Source organism: Panthera leo, chromosome C1 (assembly GCF_018350215.1).
Source record: "Panthera leo isolate Ple1 chromosome C1, P.leo_Ple1_pat1.1, whole genome shotgun sequence".
Lineage (NCBI taxonomy): Eukaryota > Metazoa > Chordata > Mammalia > Carnivora > Felidae > Panthera > Panthera leo.
The window spans coordinates 32,424,539-32,447,950 of record NC_056686.1 but is presented as its reverse complement, the minus strand read 5'-3'; the positions used below and the strand labels follow the sequence as shown (position 1 = coordinate 32,447,950).

The following is a 23,412-nucleotide window of genomic DNA, read 5'->3' as shown; positions in this document are numbered from 1 at the left end:
GGGGAGAGTTTCCAAGTGCTGGATTTCACCCTGACATTTAGGGGTGGCCAGGTAGTCCAGAGACGATGTTGGGAGATCACATTTTAATGTTTACTTATTTGAGAGAGAGAGAGAGAGAGAGAGTGCGTGAGTGGGGCAAGGGTAGAGAGAGAGGCGGACAGAGGATCCAGAGTGGGCTCTGTGCCAACAGCAGCAAGTCCGACGTGGGGCTTGAACTCACAAACCACAACATCGTGCCCTGAGCCCAAGTCAGACTTCCAACCGACTGAGCCACCCAGGGGCCCCGGGAGATCACATTTTAAAGAGGAAGGGGTCCTGGTGCGGTTTTTAGGCGAGCTGGGTTTGGTAGGACTGGCGGTAGCTAAGAGCACTGGTGTTTGTTCAGCATTAGATTATGGGCTGGACGCCGTTTCAAGAACTTCACATTCTCAGTCCTCCCCAAAACTCATTTCGTTCTCCCCGAAATCCCCTGAAGTAGATTCCATTATCATCCTTATTTTATAGATGTGGCGACTGAGGCGTAGAGGTTAAGTAACTCGCTCGGAGTTTTGTAACTACCGAACAGCGGAGCAGGGACTCGAACGGAGTCTGACCACAGAGCCCACCTCAGCTCCGTGACCCAGTTCACCTCTTTTGGGCTCCACACTGTGACCCTTGAAACATATCGTAGACTCAACATTTCAAAAATATTTCGGAGAGCCGCTGAAGGTTGCCATTTAAAAATTTTGACAACTACCATTTGCCCTTCCTATAATTTCATAAAAGAGAGGAGAACATTAATTACTCCCCCCCACCCAATAAAAGGTAGAAGGACACGATTTCAGATTAAAGAGCAGTCCTTCCTGAGAAAGGGAAGTTGTCAACTTTATTTGAACAAACACCTAGTCGTTGATTTGACAAGCGTGCCTTGAGTACCTGCCGTGGGTTAGGGATGGGTTTACAAAATAGACGTAGTTCCCACTTACGTGGAACTTGCATTCCGGCAGGGGAGACAGCAATTTAAAAAAGTAAACCAAAAAAAAAAATTGTATAACTACAAGTTTGTTAAGTGTCCCAAAGGACATGGGCACAGCTCAGGGATAGAGAATAAAGATGGGAGGGGGGCAGGTGCACCGCTAAGGAATCGTCTCCCAGGAGGCGAGGAGACAGCATGTGTGGTGGGGGGGGGACGCAAAGGAACCAGCATGCGTGAGGTCAGGATAGCTCTGGGGGCAGGAGGAAGGCAGAGGAAGCCATGTGGCTGCTGGAGCTAGCTCAGGGCCCAAGAGGAGGCCACAAAGAACAGCCTAGGTCTTCTGCCCTCTCAGGAGCCAGGTGAGGAGCTTTGTTTTTTGTTTTTTTTTTTAAAAAAATGTTTATTTAAATTCTGGTTAATATATAGTGTAGTATTAGTTTCAGGTGTACAATGTAGCGATTCAACACTCGGCAAAACTGGACAGCAACATGCAAAAGAATGAAACTTGGCCCACTGTCTTATACCATACACAAAAATAAATTCAGAAAGGACGAACGACCTAAATGTGTGGCCTGAAACCATAAAAATCCTAGAAGAGAATATAGGCAGTAACTTCTTTGACATTGGCCATAGCAACTTCTTTCTAGACAAGTCCCCTGAGGCAAGCAAAAATGAACTATTGGGGCCTCATCAAAATAAGAAACTTCTGCACAGCAAAGGAAACAGTCAACCAAACTAAAAGGCAACCCACAGAAATGGGAGAAGATATTTGCAAATGACATATTAGATAAAGGGTTAGTATCCAAAATCTGTAAAGAACTTCTAAAACTCAACACCCCCCCAAAATGAATAATCCAATTAAAAAGTGAGCAGAAGACACGAACAGATATTTTTCCAAAGAAGACATCCAGATGGCCGACAGACACATGAAAAGATGCTCAACATCACTCATCGTCAGGGAAATGCAGATCAAAACCACAACGAGATAGCACCTCACACCTGTCAGAATGGCTAAAATCAACAACTCAGGAAACAACAGATGTTGGCGAGGATATGGAGAAAAGGGACAACACTCTTGCGCTGTTGGTGGGAATGCAGACTGGTGCAGCCGCTCCGGAAAACAGGATGGAGGTTCCTCAAAAAGGAGCTTTGGTTTTACTGGGAGTGCAATGGAGGCCGTTGCAAGGTTTTAAGCAGGGGCGTGATGTGATTTGATTTAGATTTCGTGGCCTACCTCGGTATGCAGCAGGGGAGGGCAGGTGAGGAGAGGCCAGGAGGAAAGCCGGGGCCGAGTCAGGTCACTCTCGAAACGGTCAGGGCCGGAGAGGCTGAGGAGGATGGGATGCGGGAAGATGGGGACACGGAGGGCAGTGGTAGCAGGGGTCAGTGCTTCATCCTAGTCAGGGTCACAACGGGAAGCAGCCGACTCAGAGGGTACATAGGAGTGTATACAGGCAGGGCTGGTGCTGGGGCTCATGGCCATGCAGATGTTGCCAGACAGCGGAAGGGCTGAAGAGAGGGGGCTGTTACTGGAACCCTTGAAGGGAGCAGCGACCTTCAGTGAAGGTCAAGCCAGGCCGGTGTTCTGGCCCTCTCCCCTGCGGGCAGGGAGCTAGGGCATGAATTCACTGACCTCTCCACCTCCCTCCCTCGTCTCTCTTGTGATCTCCCTGTTGGCTGGAAACCAGGGCACAGGGTCCCATTGATGTGGTCCTTCCAGGCTGGCCCCGGCACAGAGAGCAGGGCAGAGAGGGTAGGGGGCAGATGGGGTGGGAAACAGGACACAGTCGGCTGCACCAAGATGGTCTCCAGATCTGGGTGTGAGCGGCCAGGTGGTGGTGGAAAGGCTGGGAGAGGAAAAGGCGGCCGGGTGGGGGAACGTCAGGAGCTTCCTGTCCCCAAGGACTGGCATTTGGGAACCACTGACTGAATCCCAGGGGGGCTCTGGGTTGTCATCTGTAAAACCAGCAGCTGGACTGAATGACTCTGCAGTCGCTGGCAGCTGTTTTCCTAGAGGATCCTGTGGAGGGCTTACTGAGTGTTTCTCACATGAGACCTCTCTGAGTCTTCTAGAATCGTGTCCTCCTTGCCGCTGCCCAGTCGCTGAGACGGAAAGGCCGTGGCGGGAGGGGATGGGGGGGGTGGGTTCTGGCCTGGCCCTCCGCAGAAGCAGCGGGGTATTGGGCGGCTGCCTCATCTCCAGTCTGCACTGCTGTGCGTGCAGTTGTGTCCCCGGGAAGCCCTGTCTCTGAGGCCCTGACTGGCAGACACACCAGGCGAGGAAGAAGAATACTCATCTCTTTACAGATTTGTGTTCCAGCCAGCCAAGCCCAACACCAGGCAGAATCCCCTAAGGAAGAGGAAATCGGTGGGCAATCTTCAGGCCTTTGTTTTGCCTTCCCGACAATCATCCCAGGTGAAATCCCAGCAAGTAAACTTGTTCCCTCTTCCCTCTCTTGGCTCCCCTTTAAAAAACCCAGTAAATAAGAATAAAAAATGCAAATAGGCTTCTGTGATCTGCTCATATCTGTGCTAATGGAACTTCAAGGAGTATTAGCTATATTCCCGATCACTTTTTTTTTTTTTTTTGTTTCCACTGCATTTATTACTAATATAAAAAAATGTTAAAAAGAAAAAAAATTCATTCTTTCTCCAACGGCTCTCATCCTTCCCTCTTGCCCACACAACTCCTGACCCATTTCCTCAGGGCCAGTTCAAAACTGAGCCTGTTCACTGCCGTTTTCACAGAAAACAACCAGTGCCAGGGATGCAGGGAAGAAGGTTAGACGAGGGCGACAGTACTGTCCAGGTTCCACCCAAAGGTAGGCCGGGTGGAGATTCACAGAATTCAGACGAAAGGGCTGGTGGCCTCACAATGACATAGTCTAACTAAAGTGGGCTGGAGAGGAGACAGGGTTGCCCATCAGAAGCTTTAGAGGACATCTCATGGGCTTGTGTCAAACCCAGAAAACCCGACACCAGGATGGGGAGACCAGGGAGGCAGTCTTGCAGAAAGGTTCACAATTCTCCCACGTTGGGAGGTGTGGAAAGTCTAGAGGGCACCGAGTCTCACTTGTTTTGGCAGAAAAACTTACTCTAGTGTTGGGAAGTCACAAAGATGCCACGGACACTGAGAGAGGCTACGTACGAGGGGATGCACAGTTTCACAAAGCACAGTGATCACAGACCAGAGCGGTGGGGATCATGCTACTGACGCAGAAACTACAAAATCCAAAAGCAGGGAGAGTGGCCTTTCAGGAAGTATCTCTGCACCAGTCATCCATACTCAACCCCAGGTCAACCTGGTGAGTTTCACAGAGCAACTGGCAACTTTTGGGGTAAGGGTTGTCACATAAAAAGGATTTAAGCAGCTAGATGGGAATGGTAGGAAATTGCTCCAGAGCTCTCAGGAATCGAGGGCAGTACTGGGGGCTGGGTGGGCAGATGCACAAGAAACAGCACCAAAGAGGTTTCCTGTTCAGCAGTCAGTTGGTGAGGGGGAAGAGGATCCAGGAGGCAGTTGAAGGGAGCAAAGATGGGGTCCCGAAGGCGAGTCTCTGGAGGCTGGATCATACACTGGGCACCAGTGATGAAACACAACTCTGAACCCCAAACAGGAAAGTGACAGATGGGGGTGGGTGTCACTGACTGAGGGTGGTGGGTGGAACAGCCTCACAGTAGCCATCACAGGGCCACAGGGAAATATATGGCCGCTAGGTCACAGAGGGCTCCTTCCAGCCTGGATGGGAAGGCACAGTCTCACAGAGGCGGTCCATTGACGCCTGGGTGGTAGAAGGCACAGAGGTCCTCATATCGATAGTGGCCCTTTTTGGCAAAGTGTCGGCAGACAGGGCGGTTGGATTTGTCTTCCATAACTTGGGGGCCATCCTTGGGTGGGCAGGCATTTTTGATAAGAGACCAACTTTTGAGCCTTCGAGGATTTCTCTGCTCTTTGTGAAAGCCTCCCCTGGAAGGACCCCCATGGCCTGGTCCAGGAAAAGGAGGTTCAGTATTGGCCCCCCACCAACCACGACCATATGGGCCACATCTGGGGCCTACGCCCCCCCGAATTGGGCCTCTGCCCCGGGGAGGAGGTGGGAGACTCAGCAGTGGTGGAATCATTGGTCCCCTTGAGCCTGGAGGACCTCTGTGAAGAGCTGACTTGGGGTCACCAGGCTTTCCATTGGCCATGGGGGGAGGGCCCAGAAGGCTGGGTGGTCCTATGGGACTCCCATCCTCCTCGTCTCCAGTCTCTTCCCGCTCTGGCAGCGGGGGCTGCTGCAGTGGCGGCTGCTGCTGCTGACTCTGCTTCTTTCGTTTCGGCATCGTGGTTGCGGCAATGGCTGCAGCGGGATTTGGAGGGTAGTGAGGAAGGGCTTCCCGATCACTTTTTAAGGCAAGAAAGGATGGTTTCAGTGAAGCCAAGGAGTCTGCTGTACCCTGAGTTGTCACGAGCTCAGGCCGGTGATGCTGGGGTCGTATCATGACTCCTGAGCGGAGTCGGGGGCAGATGTAGAGGGGCAGAGAGGAGGGGAAGGAGGTTCCTGACCCCAGAGTGAGGCCGGTGTGAGGGCTTGGGGCCAGAAGCTCTGGGAAGCTTCCCCATGTTCCCAGAGTTCCTTGTTGCCCATACCCTACCATTTGATCTCTCATCGCTCAGCACCCAGCTCCTGAACTTCTGTTAAAGCTTCAAAGCCCTAAGATTCCCTGCCTTTGAGGAATCGCAGTCCCCCTTCTTCTCTTTGTCCTCTTCTCCTCTAACTTTCTGAAGATGATAGGGAGTTCTGGAAGGATTTTAAGGGGAGTTTATTACCTTTCAGAAAACGAGATGAGGCCTAGTGTGAAAAACACGTCCGCGAGAATCCAGAAAATGGAAATGTATCAAATTGCAATTTGGTGTCTTGGGAAGTTACCTTGTATGAAAGAATGAGCACCTCTGAAATAACATAGGTATGTGGTTGTAAACATACTGATTTGCTTTTTTTTCGTTCTGATGGTAGTTATGTAGCACGACATCGCATGAGACACTTCCTGGCCTCAGCCGAAGGCAGGATGCGAGGACCCCCCCATGTTCTGAAGAGAAGTGCTGGGTTCTGGGCAAGGCTGGCTAACACATGGGCTGCACTGGTTCCCCACAGGCAGAGAAGGATGCTGGAGTCCCTACCATGAGCTTTGCCTGGCCCCCCTCAAGGGGGAGAAAGAGGGATGCCCCCTCCAGGTGCTTTACGCCAAGTGAGGGGCTCCGTGGCCTGATGTTGCCGCAGCAGTGGCGCCTGGTAACCAGAGTTCCTAGGCAGCTGGGTACATGTCCCCACGTCCTGACTCTCCTGGAGAATTCTGCCAGTAACAGGCCAGTCAGGACTGCCCCTGAAGACAGAGCGAGCAGAGGACCACTGAGGTGGGACAAAGGTGGCCTTCTCCCCGGGTGAGGTGGGCACGGGGTGGGGGTGACCAGCAGAAGCTGTCCTGACAAGACTCTGGGCCAGGAAGTGCCTGTCGGCTCCTTCAGCAAAACAGTCCTGATGTGTTTCTGGATGCACTTGCCTCCTTGCCTACTCTGGTTTCCTCTCTTATTTAAAAAATCTCTCTAACAAGCACTTAAATAGTGAGTCTATTGATGATTTCTATTACTCAGGATAAGTTTGGCATTTTCTTATAAAGTTGAACATCTACGTGCATGACCCAGCAATTTTCCTCCTAAATATTTACCCAAGAGAAATGAACATTTATGTTGGAAAAAAGACTGGCATATGGGTATTCATAACAGCTTTATTCATAATAGTCTAAAACTGGAATCATCGCAAACCCAAATACCCATCCACTAGGGGACGTGTAAGCAATTTGAAGTCCACTCATATTCTGGAACACAACTTGGTAATAAAGAGGCATACACTGCTGATTACAGACAGTGCTGGGTGAGAGTTCTCTAAGGATTATGCTGAAAGAAGCCAGATAGAAAAGAGTGTGTGTTGTATAATTTCGCTTATATGAAATCCTAGAATAGTCAAAATTAATCTATTGCCCTGTGCTGGGATTGGGGAAGGTAGGACCAGGGGTCACCAGGAACGGGGGGGATAAGGGAAAGTTCTGGCATTATGGAAATTTCTGTGTCTTGATTTAGGATAATGCTTGCCTGGGTGTATATATTTGTCAAAAAATATCCAACTGTTCATTTGAAATGTGTGAGTTCTACTATATATGTTATGCCTCAGTAAAGTTGATTTTAACAAAAGAATGTAATAAATGGAACATAAAAGTTTTCTTGAAAAAGTTAGTAAGGAGGGGCGCCTGCGTAGCTCAGATGGTTAAGCATCTGATTCTTGATTTCGGCTCAGGTCATGATCTCATGGTTCATGACATCAAGCCCCACATTGGGCTCTGCACTGACAGCATGGAGCCTGCTTGGAATTCTCTCTCTCCCTCTCTCTGCTCCTCCCCCTCTCATGCTCTCTCTCTTTCTCTCTCTCTTTCACAATAAATAAACATTTTAAAAAGTTAGTATGGAGGGATTCGCTGGCTGACAGTCCGGACTCACTGATTTGCCAGGGTTTTTGCCTTATTAGCCATTGAGGACTTGGGGCTTCTTGAAGTAGTCCTCTTGTCTGTCACCAATAGTCCTTCCTGTCGACTCACTGAAGGCTTCTGTGAAATCGTTGATAAGGCTGTTGTTTTATCGATTTAGTTGTCAAATACGGCACAGATTCTGGAACAGTGTTTTACAGAGATAGTGAAATCATCCCCCTATCTGGTTATTTCAGCAGATCAGCTTGACCCTGGCCTCTGTGGAAGCATATTCATCATCCGATTCATTATCAGGAGGAGTCTGCGTCCACTTTTTCATTGTCCCTTTAATGCGTGAAGGTCTCCGAGATAATTGTTACAGTTAATTTCAGGGTCATCAGGCGACTCGTCCACGCTTCTGCAGTCTGTTCTCCTAGGGCTTAGTATGTATCCTGGACAGTAAGATGGATAGACTCTGGAATGTGTGCAGTTTGCTCAGCCCTAAATAGTATTTATTACAGAGCAATCCACTAGCATCTTCTAAGCCTTAAACGTGTGCTTTCAGCGTGCTAGGTGCTGTGAGATGTATGAAATCGAATATCAGACTCCAGGCCTGGGGACGCGTTGAGGGCTCATTTGCTGCCGCTCTTAATTTCACACGGGTACAGCGCTGAAGCAGCTTCGTGGGTAACGCAGCGGTTACAGACTGAGTTGTGTCCCGCCTCCACCTCCAGTGCAAACATTAGCATCCTAACCTCCAACGTGGCTGGATTTAGAGATAGGGCCTTGAAAGAGGTAACCAAAGTCAAACGAGGTCAAGGAGGTAGAGCCCTCGTCCAAGAGGGCTGGTGTCCTCAGTAAGAAAGGGGAACAACAACAGGGATGTGTGTGCAGAAGAAAGGCCATTTGAGGACACAGTGACAAGGTGGCCACTTGCAAGCCGAGGAGAGAGGCCTCAGGAGAGACCAAACCTGCCCGCACCTTGATTTTGGACTGCCAGCCTCCAGAACTGTGAGAAAACAAATAAATGCCTGTTGTTTAAGCTCTCCAGGCTGTCGTGTTTCGCGGTGGAAGCCCTGGCGAACTAATCCAGCAACCGAGACTGGAAAGTTGAAGCAGACAAATCATCTACCTGCCCTTGAGTTATTCCGTTTCGGTAATAGGAAATCTCGGAGATCTGGTCTGAGTGGCGTGGGAACTTAGTGAAAGCATGTCCGACTCCTTGGTTTTGGCCTTTCTTTGTTCTCATTCTTCTGGAACATAAAAATAACTATATTCGGTGAGTTCTTAGTGTGTGCAGGGCACCGTTCTACTGAGTAGTTCGTGTGTACTAACTCATTTAATTATTAAGGCGATCATCTGAAGTTAGTATTCTTTTTTGAAAGTCTTAATTTAAATCCCAGTTGGGGGGCACCTGCGTGGCTCAGTCAGTTAAGTGTCCGACTTCAGCTCAGGTCACGATGTCACAGTCTGGGAGTTCGAGCCCCGCGTCAGGCTCTGGGCTGACGGCTCAGAGCCTGGAGCCTGCTTCCGATTCTGTGTCTCCCTCTCTCTCTGCCCCTCCCCTGTTCATGCTCTGTCTCTCTCTGTCTCAAAAATAAATAAAACGTTAAAAAAAAAAATTTAAATCCCAGTTGGTTAACATACGGTGTATTCTTAGTTTCAGGTGCACAATATATAGTGATTCTGCACTTCCATTCATTACCTGGTGCTCATCACGACGAGTGTACTCCTTCATCTCCGTCACCTGTCTCACCCCCCCACCCCCACCCAACTTCCCTACTTAATAGTCTCATTATTCCCAACGTACAGATTTGAAAACTGGAGGACAGAGAGGTTAAGTAGCTCGCCCAGAGCTGCACAGCTAGTCTTGACGCCTGGAGGGGTCAAGGCCCTAACCCAGGCAGTCTGTCTCCACCCACCTTGCCCTTAACCAGCACTCTCTACTACCTCTGCCAAGCACAGGATGACACCCACGGGCCTGTCCTCTGACCTATACCAGAGAGCTGCCCCTGCAGAAAGGAATTCTCGGCCTTTTGCTTTACATCTTATTGTTTTCGATTATACGTTTATCAATACATTTATAAACAAATTAGTAAGTCTCCTTTATTAAATTTAGAAGTCCCGTTGATTGTGAGGTCATTTGTAGCTGTGTGAGATAGACGGCAGGGCACATTTTGCAACTTTAGAGTATGAACGGGGCTTTTGAATGCTTTCGCCGATGGACTTGTACATCCGTTCAGCAGGTGTTGACAGAATGCCTACTGTGCTCCAGGTACTGTGTCAGGTGCTGGGCGTAAAATGACAGATGAACCAGATATGATCTCTGTCTTTATGGAACTCGTGAGGGCGATGGAAAGTAACTCAGAGTCCTGTACGTGTAAATATTTAGTTACAAAGTGAAAGTGGAGAGTAATGAGGAAAATTTGACCCAGTGTGGGAGCTCACTCGTCATTGGTGAATGAGTGAGTCAAAGAATGAAGGAATGGGGGCACCCGGGTGGCTCAGTTGGTGAGGTGTCCGACTCTTGGTTTTGGTTCAGGTCATGATCCCACGGTTTCATGAATTCGGTCCTGCATTGGGCTCTGTGCTGGCAGGGAGGAGCCTGCTTGGGATTCTCTCTGTCTCTCTGCTCCTCCCCCACTCATGCTGTCTCTGTCTCTCTCTGTGTCTCTCAAAAATAAATAAACTTGAAAAAAAAAAAAAGAATGAAGGAAACACCGCCCAGTCATTCTTTGGAGAAGTGACATTTTGGCTAAGGTCTGAGGCGAGAGCAGGTGAGGGTGGCGGTGGGTGGCCAGTGACCATCAGGACTGCAGCAGCCCCCCCTTCTTGGAGCAGCAGGGACACTAAGTCTGGGCCGTCAGTGACCTCAGACCCTTGACTCAGGACTTGTATCCTGGGAGAAGCTTTTTCCTCTTTCAGCCACACACATTGCGTTCTGTTTCTTTTCAAATTAGACATTGTTTGGGCTGTCTCCTCATTGTTTGTCCTCTAAATGTGTCACCTAAAAGGTTTGTTCCTTAATAATTTACATTTTTATAATGTCTGAGGTCTGGTTTTTTTTTTTTTTTTCCTCCAGGAGGAACACATTTTCAACTTCCTGATGAAAGCTAATGGAAAAAGCACTTTCACTGTATAAAAATTTATGGGTAGGATTACTGAATACATGTGCTCCATAAAGAAAATTACTTGTGTATGGAAAGACCGATCCCTTCCATGGAAGCATTCGGGTTCAGTGCAGCTTTCCTGCTTTGACATCAGATCTCAGGAGTGGCTGCATGGGTTCTGCTGTGTCCCTCGGAGTGGGGGAGGTGCTGGTGTTGGGATTTCCTGATGCACCCTACTCATACTGAGTGTGCTTTCTGTTCATCTGTTGGGGAAAGGGAAGCAGTCCCCTTCCGTCTGTATATATGAGGGACAATTAGCAAACAGGGCAGCTGAATTCTTTTAGCTTTTTGATCCCTTGCTTTGGACAATCAGATTTCTCAGTGTTGAGATGTGACCCCTCCCACCCCCAACCCCATGTAGCGTCATGTAGTGAAGCCAGAAGGCCCTGTTCCAAAGTTCACCAAGCAGGTTGATGGAGAGCCAACACTTGCTTTTATGCTCCTGACCCAGGCAGTGTGTAATGTGGGGGACATGAATAGACAGGAGGCTGCAGTCCGGGGGGAAAAAACGTACACCATGGGTTGGAGCCCCAGCTTTGCTGTGGGGCAAGCCCTCTGACCTCAGGCAAGTCATTTGACATTCTGAATTTTAGTTTCCTGGCAGAAGGGGAGAAATTGGTGTTTATTGAGTCATTATGCCAAGAGCTGTCTGTGTTTTTTAAAAAAATTATTCACATAAGCCTTTCATCAATCTTATAAAATAAGTCTTAGTATCCTCATTTAACAGATGAGGAAGTTGAGGCCTAGAGCGTTTGGTCCCACGCCCAGAATCAGTGTACTTGTGAAGGCAGCGCTAGGATTTAAAGCCTAGACCCTCCACCAAAGCCCGTGATTTCCCTTTCCTCCCTCCGTTCCTGCAGGGTGGTTGTGGTGAGCAGTGAGGAGCCATGAGCAGGTATGTTCTAAACCTGAAAGCAGTCCCTTGTTTTTCCCCACGGATAATTGGTTAGTTTGGCTGAAATCTGACGCTCCTTTAGGATTGAATATAAACAATTTGAGACTGTTGGCTCCAGGGGTATATCTGTTTTCATTGTTTGTTAGTTCATCTGCACCCCTCCCCCCAGGGGCCTTAACAGCAAGATGTTTATTTGCATAAAGGTATCCCAGTGCAAATGGGGACCTTGTCACAGCAATGCTGCCATCTGTCACCCACCAGCAGGGGACCCTATCCCTGTGCATTCTAGATATTTGTGCATTTGCAGGGCAGTTACTCTGTGCTTATTACTGAAGAAGTCAAACCTCTATCTGATGGAATTTAATATTCCAGTGAGAAAAACAAAAAAACAAGACCAAAAAAAATAAAAAAAAACTCATGAAAAATTACATAAACTATTGATGATCAGGGCTAAGGAGACAAAGAAGCTGGGTGAAAAACAAAGAAGCTGGAGGCCAGTGTGGCTAGAGTTCGCATCAGCCAGGGCAGGGACGTTCGAGGTGAGGCCTGGCAGGTGGCCAGTGCAGGCCCGGGAGGTGTTTAGGCCGGTGGAAGGATCTACCATGCTGGGTTTATTTTTACTGTTTAGAGACATTGGCCTTTATTTTGCATGGGCTGGGAAGCCTCTGGGGCCTTTGGGAAGGAGATAGAGAAGGACAGAGATGGAGGCAGGGAGCCTTGATGAGATGCTGTGACAGTGGTCCCCAGAGGAGTGGTGTGGCCTGGGTGACAGCAGTGGAGGGGTGGCAAGTGACTGGCTTCTGGCTGTGCTTTGAGATGGAACTGATGGGATTTGCCATGCCCCCTGGTCTGTCCGCCCTGTACTGCACAGGTGACAGACGAGGACGAACCCAAGTTAGGCCATTGACCAGTTGGCACCCCCATGGCGGGGAGTCGAGTGGGTACAACCACACAAGTATGATCAGATGAGACCTCACGGTGCAGGGCGCGGCCATCTGGACCTTGTACATCTCGGCTTGAACACAAGCAAGACAGAATGGCTCATGATGTGCACAACATGCTGAGTGAAATGAAATGCATGCTGTGGGCAGGCCCTCCTGGGGCCTGAGCAGGGACCTGCCCTGGGGCCAAGTGCAGCTGGAGAATGTCAAGGGCAGTCCTTGGGTATGTGGGAGGGTCTGAAGGTGTCAGCCGGGGGAGGGAAGATGGCAAGGGACTGCTTGGTGGGGACCAACCAAAAATGTTGCAGCTTCTTTCTGGGTGCCAAGGGTCTGCAAACTGCAGCCTGCCCGTGAGCCAAATCCGCCTGCTGCCTGTTTGGGTCCAGCCCCTCAACTTAAGAGTGGTTATTACATTTCCAAATATGTTCATTAAAAAAAGTCAAAGAAAAATAGAATATACAACAGAGACAGTGTGTGAGCCTGCAAAGCCTAAAATATTTCCTGTCTGGCCCTTTACAGAGAAAGCTTGCTGCACGCAGATAATGGCCGGGGAAACTGGGACCAAGACGGGGATGCCCATCCGCCCCAGTTCATGCCAGTCTCTGGAAGATGGTGCTTGGGTGGATTCCTGGTCCGGGAATGCTGGTGCAGACCAGCACACTCCCTGGAGTCCCTGCTGAGCACCCTTTTTACGAGGGAAAGTCCTCCATAGCCACTTAAAGACTGAATGATCAGAAAGGCCTGATCTGGCTCCCCATCGTGGTGGCTGTGAGGATCCTGGGGGGACGACAGAGTAATAGATTTTATAAACTTTGAAGGTGATGGTTTTGCCTGTTGGGTCTGAAATACTCAGAGGTTTCTGTTACGGGTTCCCTTGGGACAGAGTCTGGGTTTAAGGCAGGACGTGTGTGGTGAGTTGGGACATTTAGAGTCTTGTCCAGCTCTTTGGGTGACCTGTGCTCTGACACTGCCGACTGTATAGGGCGGTTTGTTGGGGGAACAGACCAGCCTCATGTCCTCTGAATGCCTAATGGGCCAGCTGTGCTCCTTGGAAAAACACCCAGCATGCCAGAGATCAGCCAAGGTCAGGGAGAAACTGATCCAAGAAAAGGCTGATTTGGAGAAGGGAAGATAGCCAGCAAGGAGAAAAGAAAAGAAGAGGTAGGGGGTAGGGGTCACCTTGTCAAATATACTTGACCTTCTGCTCCAGCCTGGTTGTGGGTCCAGAGCCAGCAAATCCCACAGGGAGCAGCCAAGTTCACTGTGAGACCTTGGCAAGTGGCCTGCCGTGGAGAGCAGGCCGCGCTACATCCAGAGGTCAGGAGGCAGGCCAGGCAGTGGCCGGCCCGAGGTTGACCCAGAGCTGCAGGTCAGCCTGACCTCTCTGGCTTCCAGCTCTGGCTGAAGAAGGGAGGGCCTTACTGTCTCCTTCTGCTGATGTGGTGGCACCCGTGGTTTCCACTGTGTCCCTGTCCCTGGGGCTAAGTGAAGACCCAGGCTCTGTGAGCAGTGGCCTGGGCAGAGAGGCTGGAGCCTGGCCCCCGCCCTGTGGACCTGTCCATCCTCCACCTTCTCAGCCCACAGACTGAAGGCATCCGCACCCCATCCTTTGAGAACTGCCCATGTCAGGGGGACTCAAGAGTCCTGGAATGTCAGCCTGGATCTGCCTCCAGGGGTGAACTTCAGCTTGGCTGGGTCATTATCCACCTCTCTGTCTATTCAGGGACAGCAGGACTGGGACACCAGCTGCGGTCGCAGTAGGGGAGGGAAGGCACGGAGGGGCTCAGATTTTGATGCTCTTTTCTGTCTTAAAAAGCCTTAGAAGCTGACTTGTTAAGTGCTTCGGGCCCGTTTGTGAACTCAGAACTCTGTGGTGTGTCTTTGTTTGTTTTTAGCCGCGCCCCCCCCCCCTCCCCTCCCAAATCCTGACCTCCCTGTAATAGGCAAATGCTGTTAATCTGGAAACTAGCCATAGCTGAAGCTGCTGCCACCGCTTCTCCTCCTTGCCATTGCCGTCAATTTTAAATTTTCGTGACTTTTTCTTACAGCAAATGTAAGGTCCTACAAGCTAATTAAATCTGATTTTACTCCTAACTAACAATTTACAAACCGAATGCAAATCTGAAGTTCCCTGGTCATGTCTTGCTTTGCATTAAAAAAATTCCCATCTCTCCAGAGTATAATCCAGACGATTTCCCCCGGTCATTTCTAACAGGGCACACAGCACATAGAGTAGCCCTTAAAAAAAAAAAAAAAAAGTGTATTTATTTATTTTGAGAGAACAGAGACAGAGCGAGTGGGGAAGGGGCAGAGAGAGATGGAGAGAGAGAGAATCCCAAGTAGGCCCCTCCCTTGCCAGCACACAGCCTGACGTGGGGCTCGAACTCATGAAATCATGAGATTATGACCTGAGCCAAAACCAAGAGTCAGATGCTTAACTGACTGAGCCACCCAGGTGCCCTTCTTTAAAGATAGTTGGAGGCGATAATGACAAGGCCAAGACTAGAGATCATCTCTGCAGTCGGGGAGGTGGTCATCCGCTGAGGGCAGGGGCCTGGCTGTGCCTCTGTGAGCCCTCAGGATTTGGGGTTCCAGTGGACGTTGCTTCCTCTCCCACGACCGTCTAAGGGTTTACAGGCAGAGGGCATTTGGCAGGAGGGCTGCACAAAGGCCTACCTCATCGGTGGTGCCCCTTGGTGGTACCGGGTCTCCTGTCTGTCCCTGTAGTTCCTACCCCGTTGCCCCTAATCTGCGTTTAGCTCCAGATGCTGTTATGGCTCTAAAAGCTGGCATCAAGGAGGATATAAGCAAGGGCTTTACATTTCCAAGGAGAAAGTAGATTAAAAAAAAAATAGATCCAAGTAGCAAAATTGAAAAGATGCCTGAGCTAACCCCTAGTGGGGTCAAGTCCAGTGATGGGAAAGTTTGTGCACCTTACGACAAGTCCCTTCCCTTTTGCTATTGAACTGCCCCGGCCTCAGAAGCTGGCAGGAGCCACGGTGCTCTCATTAATCTCTGCAAGACTTCTCTGGGAACCCAGATTAAGTAGCTCCGTGAAGGGAATCTGCTTATCAAAATACTGATGAATAGGCTGGGTCAAGGGTGAGAGTCAGAGGCAGCCAGTGCTGAAGCATAAACCCCTTGGATTAGAGTGAGTCACTCGATCTTTATGCCTGTTTTAGCTGCTAAAGCAATTTGCAATCTGGATCTGATGCTCCTTTGATAGTCTTTCTTATCCCAAGTTTTTCCATGGGACAGCCGCCACTCAGCTGTGTCACTGGGTAGCCGCCATCCAGACGTCTTCCGTGAATTCCCTTCCATCCTGGCAGCCACGATTGCTCCATTCTGTATCTCCAAAGGTCCTCCCCATGTCTCAGAGCCCCTCTGAGAAGAGAAGCAGGTGAGCCAGACCGTTTGCCAGATACGCTTCAGCGCCTCTTTATGGTAGATCCGGTGCTTCTGTCCAAGAGTCACCCATCAGAGACCTATTTGTGGAACAAGCAGGCATGCTTCAGTGTGAGAGGACCAGCCTGAAGACAGCCATGGGCCACTTCGCTGTTCTGGTTTTTGGGGGGGCTTTAGAAACTGTGAGAAGTTCTACCGCTTTTCTGGATCTTCATTCTCTTATCCATAAGAAGTGGGCTGGGGGCGATGACTGTCTGGCTCTTATAGCCTCTGGGTCTTTGCAGCCATCCAGCTCTCAATGTACATGGCACACCCTCCACCTGAACCATTTATCCCCCCACCAAGAGCCCTGCTCCTGCTACCTGACCAGGGTGCCATAGATGCAAAGGGAGTTTGGAAGGAAGGGAAGAAAGCTGTATGCCCTGATCTTGAGACCACTGGGAGATCTCGAGCCAAAGAGCTTGGAGGACGTGAAGGAGCAGGCAGCACGGCAAAGTGAATAGTTGCTGGCCACTTTGATGTGGAGGATGGCATCTTCACCTCTCCAAAGTTTTTTCCAGGATGGATAACTGGGGGTGGGGGGAGGGGATTTTTCTGCAGACAGCTAATCCCATTCAGAAATTCTTCTTAGCTTCGCTCATGGCCCTTCTTAACCTGGATGTACCGCCCATTTCCAGCCATAATCAGCTCTTACAGTTGTAGATTTTAGTTTCAGCTTAGCAGAAGGGGCCTCCTGGACTACAAAATGTCCAAGAACTCATCCAGGGTCCCATAATCAATTAACTGGGAGAGCCAGAATTTCCGGGGTCTAATGCACAGATGAGTTTTGACAAATTCATGCACCTGTGTAACCCAAATCCCCATCCAGTGAACCAGAATTAGAATCATTCTCTTGGCCACAAATGCCAGATTATGGAAAGCACAGAGCCTAATGGGATTTCAGCTTCCATTAAGAAGACCTTCATGTCCCCTGCTGTCCCCATTCCCTGAAGTGGCACACAGCATTGACCCTTTGCCTTTCCTCTTTTGTCCCATTCCCAGGGCCTATATTATTCTTTGAGATGGAGTTCAGATTTCTACCTGGTTTAGACAGGGTTGTCTAGGAAACTGGAAACAATAACAGATTCCAGGCTGTGCAGATCGGCTGATCCTTGGCTCCTTCTTTAGAGCCACATAATACCAAGCTTCTCTGCTTCTTCCCTACACTCTCCTGCCCTCAGGTCACTGGAAGCATCCCCACATGGGCCCTGGGCCCCATTGGAAGCAGATCTGACCCTCCAGCTTCCCTTACAAGGAGGCCATGGCTGGTAGCTATAGATGCTGGGTGACACAGGGACGGATGATTCTGTGTCTGGGAATGTGTGTGACAAGTGGAGGAGGAGCGCCTCTGAAATTAAGCTTCTGTTTGACTCATCTTTGTCTTCCAGGAACTGGAGGAGGTGTGCATTTCAGACTGTTCACATCCATTCCACCTTAAGCATTTGCCTCTTGTTTTTTTTTTTTTTTTTTTTTTTGCACTCATTGTTTCCTTCCCTCCCACTGTCATTCAGAGTCACTGCAGCTGTGAGCATGCACTTGGGGTTACCTCTCTGAAAGGGAGCTGCTTATCTGCCGTCTGTATCTGTGGAGTGAGAACACTTGTGTCTACGTCAGCAAAGCTGGGGAATCATGAGACCCCTTGTTTCTAAGGATCTCTATCTGATTCCCTTGCCTGACTCTGAAAACTCAAGACTCCTGACTTGCCTTCAATATTCCTTTCACAACTAGCTGCCTGTCTTTGTTGAAATCTGTGGTCCTCTGTCCGGGTACATCTGTGGTTCACCTCCTGGACTCCCAGCATTTCTAAACAGGTAGGAGGCAGGCTGGGAGGGAATGGGAAATGTGGAGAGTTGCAGAGTAAGGTGATGGAGAAAATGCATGCCAGGATGTTGGCAGGGGTTGGGGAGTGGAGGAGGAGGAGGAGAAGGAAGTGGGGGGAAGAGGAACAACTGATGGGAGGGACAAGGGACAAGGGAGGGGGAGGAAGAGAAAAGAAATGACTCAGTACTTATGCACCGAGCAGTGAGCCTCTGCTTAAGTGTGAGAATCACTAAATTCCACCATGCTTCAGCAGAAGAGAGGATTAGAAATCTGGGTTTCTGAGTGTTCCCGTTCCCATTCTCGATGGCTGAGATCAGCCTGTGGTCCGATAAACTCGTAGGGAAGAAATCAAGAGCAGAAGAGGCAGAGGGGTGTGCAGAATCCATACTAACTGGCTGTTTGGACAGACAGCTGTTTCAATGATGCTGGCTGGAACTTCAGCTGTGCTTGTAATCCCCTTTAACGGAATTACAAAGCTTCATCCCGTGGCCTCCTGTTTCCAGTTGATGCCTGCTTTTTGGATGTTTGGGCCTTTGGCCTTTTCAGGCTCTTGTAAAACCGCCCTTACTGTCGCAGTCTGAACGGGTCACTTCTTACCACCTTAGCTCCAACCTGTTTCTTTACCTTTGACAATGCTGCCTTCACCTCACAGCCACCAGCTGTGAATTGCCTGATTCACCCTTAAGCCCTCGTACCCAGTTTTCCATGCCCCTTACATGTTTGCTTTGTGGTATCTTGCAGATGTCTTTTTTTTCTCTCCCATGGCTGACACTGTGGTCCAGCAATGGCCACTGCCAGCCTGGGCCATTGTGAAAGCTTTCTAATGTTCTTGTCTATATCCCTAGCCTCTTCGGAGTCCCCACAAAAAGCTCAAGTCTTTAAGATTCTCCTTTAATTATGCTAATCTGCTGTTCACACATCTCCAACTGCTCCCTACTGCTTATTGGATAAAGCCCAGACTTCTCTGTGTGGGATTCAGACCTCTCTGAAATCTGGCCTCCTTCCTCCCTATTGCATTCTCTCCATCTCTGCCTTCCTTACGCAAACGCCCTCCGGGGCCAAGAGCACAGGCCACATGCTCTGCCCTCCAGGCTGCTGTCTCAGTCTCCTCTCTCCCCCAGATGCAGGCTCCCTTCTGATCCACCTGCCCAGACTTTCCCTGCCCTCCAGCGTGGAACACAACCCCATTTCCCCGTAAAGGTCGGCTGGCCTTCTCACTATGCCAGCTGCCCTCTGGGGCCTCTAGTGGCACCCACTGCAGGGGTCTCTCTTTGACTCCTGAGGTGCTGTATTGCCAGCTGCTACTATGAATCTCATCTGCTCGGTTGAATCACGAGCCCTCCGCATAGAGCACGGAGGTTTTGCATTTATCAGCCTGAGCTCCTGGCCCACTGCAGCACAAATTCTTTTGCAGGGATTGAGGTCTACTGTTGAAGCAAGCTACAGAGTGACTTTGCGTCCTCGGCTATACCGCGATCCCCCGACCAAGGGTGGAGGCAGACTTTTGTTCGGGGTCATTGGCCAATCAGCCTGTGACTGAGGGTTGTGTGCAGAGCTCTGCACAGCATGTAGTTCTCCCCGCCCCCACTCCCCATCTGAGGGGTGTGCTAAGGGGCTGGCAATAAGGCCCCTTCCCTCGTAGTTTGGAGTTTCACTCGTGTTGCCAAGAACCTCGTCCTGGCTTTGCCTCAGTCTGATTCCGCCTCCCTCCTGGAGGATGTTCTTCTCTTTGCTCCACTGTGTCGGGTTTGTGTGCTTAAGGTGTGCCCACAGGAAAATCTGCCAGGTTCTCACCCCACATGTGACTGCTCCCTCAGAGTAGTAACTTAAGAGATCTGTTTCCAACTGCCGTGATGCCCGTGGGGCCAAAGCCAGCAAGAAGCTTCAGCTGTGGCAGCCAAAATGGGGGAGATGTTAGGGGGTAAAAATCCCCTTAGTGAAAATGTCGAAGGTCCTCTGAAAACACTGCGGGATTCTGGCTGTAGGATTCGGATACATTCAGTCCCGCTTCTCGTCCAAGAACAGCTCTCTCAGAGCAGACAACCAGCAAATCTGAATCCAGGTGTCTGCTTCCTACAAACACAGTGGAATTCCCCAAGTCCTCACAGGCTTTTGACCAGCTCAGGAGAAAACTACAGTGTAAATACTTGTGGGGGAGAGGGATAAGGAGAGTGTTATATGGCAAGTGATTGCACCAAAGCCGAATGCAAAGCAAGGGAGGCTGAGGTAAACGGGCCGCTGGCCACAGCCTGGAAGCCTCTGTGCTACATGGTCCTTGGGCGTGAAGGTGTTTGTAACAGGATTTGGTCTGTGCCCCTGCCCCAAAGGTTTCACATCTTGTCAAGGGGGAGACTTCAGGAATTCTCTACTATCATCTACCAGAATTATCTACTGGAGGCATAGCCTTGCCAGTTTGACTTTTCCTTCTGAAATAACTCGGGCGTCCTTATGCAGAGGTTCACGAAGGATATTTAGAGCTCAGGTACATCTTTGGAAAACATGGAGGCCACTGATATTGGCAGGTTCCCAGGATCCAGCCGTCGATTTGCAGAGTTTGTTTTCTATCAGATTTGCTTCCTGCTTACCTGCTGGTCTGGACCCGAGTTAAATAATCCCAGGGCGGCAGAGAACCTCGGAGCTGACATAGTTCAGCTTTCCGCAAGGTAAAGACATACCTTGATGCACGACCATCCAGCCCTGTTGACCCTTCCCATTGGTGGGGGGTTTCATGTCAAGCTGTCTTTTCTTCCTGCATCTAATTACTAAAACGGACTTTCTTTTTTAAACGTGAACAGGCGGTTCACAAGAGAAGCAATACAAATGAAAAACTGTTCAATGTCCCTGGTAATTAAAGAAAGGCAAATTAAAGCAATGAGGTGTTCTTTCTCCTAACAGATTGGTGAAGATTTTCTCGAAGGTTAGTACTCAGTGTAGATGAAGATTTGAGGAGCTGGACCATTTCTTGTTGTGTGTTGAAAGCCTTAAAATTCGTATATTCTTTGACTTGACAATGCCTTTCTAGTGCTTTCTTTCTTTTTTTTTTATTATTTTTTAAACGTTTATTCATTTTTTGAGAGACAGAGAGAGACAGAGCGTGAGCAGGGGAGAGGTGGAGAGAGAGAGGGAGACACAGAATCCAAAGCAGGCTCCAGGCTCCGAACCGACAGCACAGAGCCCGACGTGGGGCTCGAACCCACAAACCGTGAGATCATGACCTGAGCCGAAGTCGGACGCTTAACCGACTGAGCCACCCAGGCGCCCCATCTAGTGCTTTCTTTTAAGGAAAGAATCCTGTTTGTGTGGCAGGGGTTAAGCTGTAAGGATATTCCTAGTGGTGATGCTTCTGATGTAAGGTAAGAGGTAGCCACGTCTCTGGTGGGGGCTTGGTTAGGTCAATAGTGCCACATCCTAAGCACTTTTTAGACATTTTATATCAATGAACTCAACTCTCACAATATTACTACGAAGTAGGCCTGTTATTTTGGCAACTTTACAGATAAAGTAACTGAGCCATCAAGAAGGCAGGTTACTCCAGCAAGATGATCTAGATGGTTAAGAGTAGAGGCAGGATGCACGGGCGGTCGACCTCTCTAGAACCCACACGTTCTTAACCCATATGCTCCACTCCCTCTCCTAACAGACATGTGAAGTAGAAAATATGTGCTAAGGGGAATGTAGAACACTCTCCCATTTCTGTTTAAAATATCAAAGACTTCTTTAATATACTTGGCATTTATTATAATTGGAAAAAATTTGCTTACAAAATCTATTTTTTATATTTAGCCCAACTCTCATTTTCTGTAGCCTTTACCCATTTTAAAACTCACCCATTTACCAAATTTTCATTGAGTTCTTCCAGTAAGCCAGGCATGGTGACAGCTGTTCAAGATTAGTAGGGTCAAAAATTGGCCAGACCTTGCTGGTATAGAACTTCCTTTTTAAAAAAAATTTTTTTTAAGTTTATTTTTTGAGAGACAGAGAGAGAGTAAGGGAAGGACAGAGAGAGAGAGAGAGAGAGAGAGAGAGAGAGAGAATCCCAAGCAAGCCCAACACAGGTCTTGAACTCACAAATGGTGAGATCATGACCTGAGCTGAAATCAAGAGTCAGATGTTTAACCAGTTGAGCCACCCAGGCGCCCCTCTAAGCTGGTACTTCTGTGCCATGAGGAGTAGCAGTGAGAAACAAGTTAACAGACATCAAGGGCTGCCATTTATTGATGCCAACTGTGTGCTGGGCATCCTTCCAACTGATGTTGATGTCCCATATGCACCCTTTCAGTCCTTTACATAACTCCTTTTGTGACCCTGGGAAGCACGTGGCTTTAATCCTCAGAATCACCCAGTTATTACAGTCCAGCCACATAAGCCTTCTTTCCTGCCTCAGGACCTTTGCACTTGACGTTCTGTCTGCCCAGAACACTCCCTCTCCCATTAGATCTTTGCATGGTGGTGTCCTTATCATGCAGCTCATAGAGGCCTTCACTGAGCTCCCAGTCTGGTGTGGCTAGGATCCTCTCACCTCCACAGTCATTCTTCATCACTCCCATCACGTCACCTTGTTTTGTTTTCTTTGTGGCACTTATTACCATCTGACATTATCTGGCATCGTTTCACCCACTGGATCGTAAGCTCCGTGGAAACCGTGTTCCTTGTCCTCTTGTTCACCCTGGTGTCCCCAATACCTATCACAGTCCCCAGCACACAGTAAGCGCTACTGGAGATGGGGGAAAATGAATCAATGAAGGATGGTGAGCACATCACCTAGAGCAGTGATCTCCAAAGTGAGATATGCATGTTGGAGGCTGTGGAAGACGAGACGATCCACTGTGGGGAAGGAAGCAAATGGGATAGACAGGTGGATACATAGGTAGACAGGCACACATGCATAGATCATCCTTTCTTTCTATTTTTATGAATGATAGAGTATGAATATAATAAATAAATAGGCCCATATTCGGGTATACTTACATGTTTACTGCTAGGGCACATTGCCAAAAAACTTTGGGCATCACTGGCCTAGAAGGAGAATCATATGAAGAAACAGGCCATTCCAATGTGGTGTTATAAATGCTCTTTACGGAGCACAGAATGCTATCAAAGCATATCCAACCTGCCTTGGGGGGTTGAATAATGTGAAAATTTGGTAATATTGATAATTGGTAATAATATTAGTAATTATTGTTTTTAAAACTATCCAAATATTTATTTTTAGACCATTAAAGCAATGTAAATGACCATAGCCCTTATGGTAATTTTCCTAATAGATGGTGAAAGAGAGAGTACTTCAGATTTCACAGTTAACTAGTTAGAGAGGTTAATTTCTGAAGAGTTCAAATATGGCTGTTAATGACCTGTGGTTAAATATCCAACTTGTCTTTGCTTTCTTTTTCTTTTTTTTAAGCGTTTGTGGGTTTGTTTATTTATTTTTTATTTTGAGAGAGAATGAGTGAGGGAGGGGCAGAGAAAGATGGAGAGAGAGAATCCCAAGCAGCCCCAATGCAGGGCTTGAACTCACAAAACATGAGATCATGACCTGAGCCAAAATCAAGAGTCAGATGCTTAACTGACTGAGCTGCCCAGACACCCTGGTCCTGGCTTTCTGAGCGGCAAAAGTAATCTGAAAACTAGAAAAATAAACACAGCTTTAAATTCGGTCTTCTAGCTAGAGAGGCGTTCGGCATAGCA

At 48.9% G+C, this 23,412-nt stretch overlaps 2 protein-coding genes across 2 annotated transcripts in view; one reads left to right on the top strand and one right to left on the bottom strand.

Annotated features, from left to right (window-relative positions):
• HIVEP3 (HIVEP zinc finger 3) overlaps positions 1 to 23,412 on the top strand; it is a 381,869-nt gene that overhangs the window by 46,079 nt on the left and 312,378 nt on the right. The window lies entirely within an intron of this gene.
• On the bottom strand, positions 3,550 to 5,325 carry LOC122226650 (proline-rich protein 3-like). Its single transcript, XM_042950182.1, has one exon. The coding sequence runs from the start codon at positions 5,279 to 5,281 to the stop codon at positions 4,715 to 4,717; it is 567 nt and encodes a 188-aa protein (XP_042806116.1). The 5' UTR covers positions 5,282 to 5,325; the 3' UTR covers positions 3,550 to 4,714.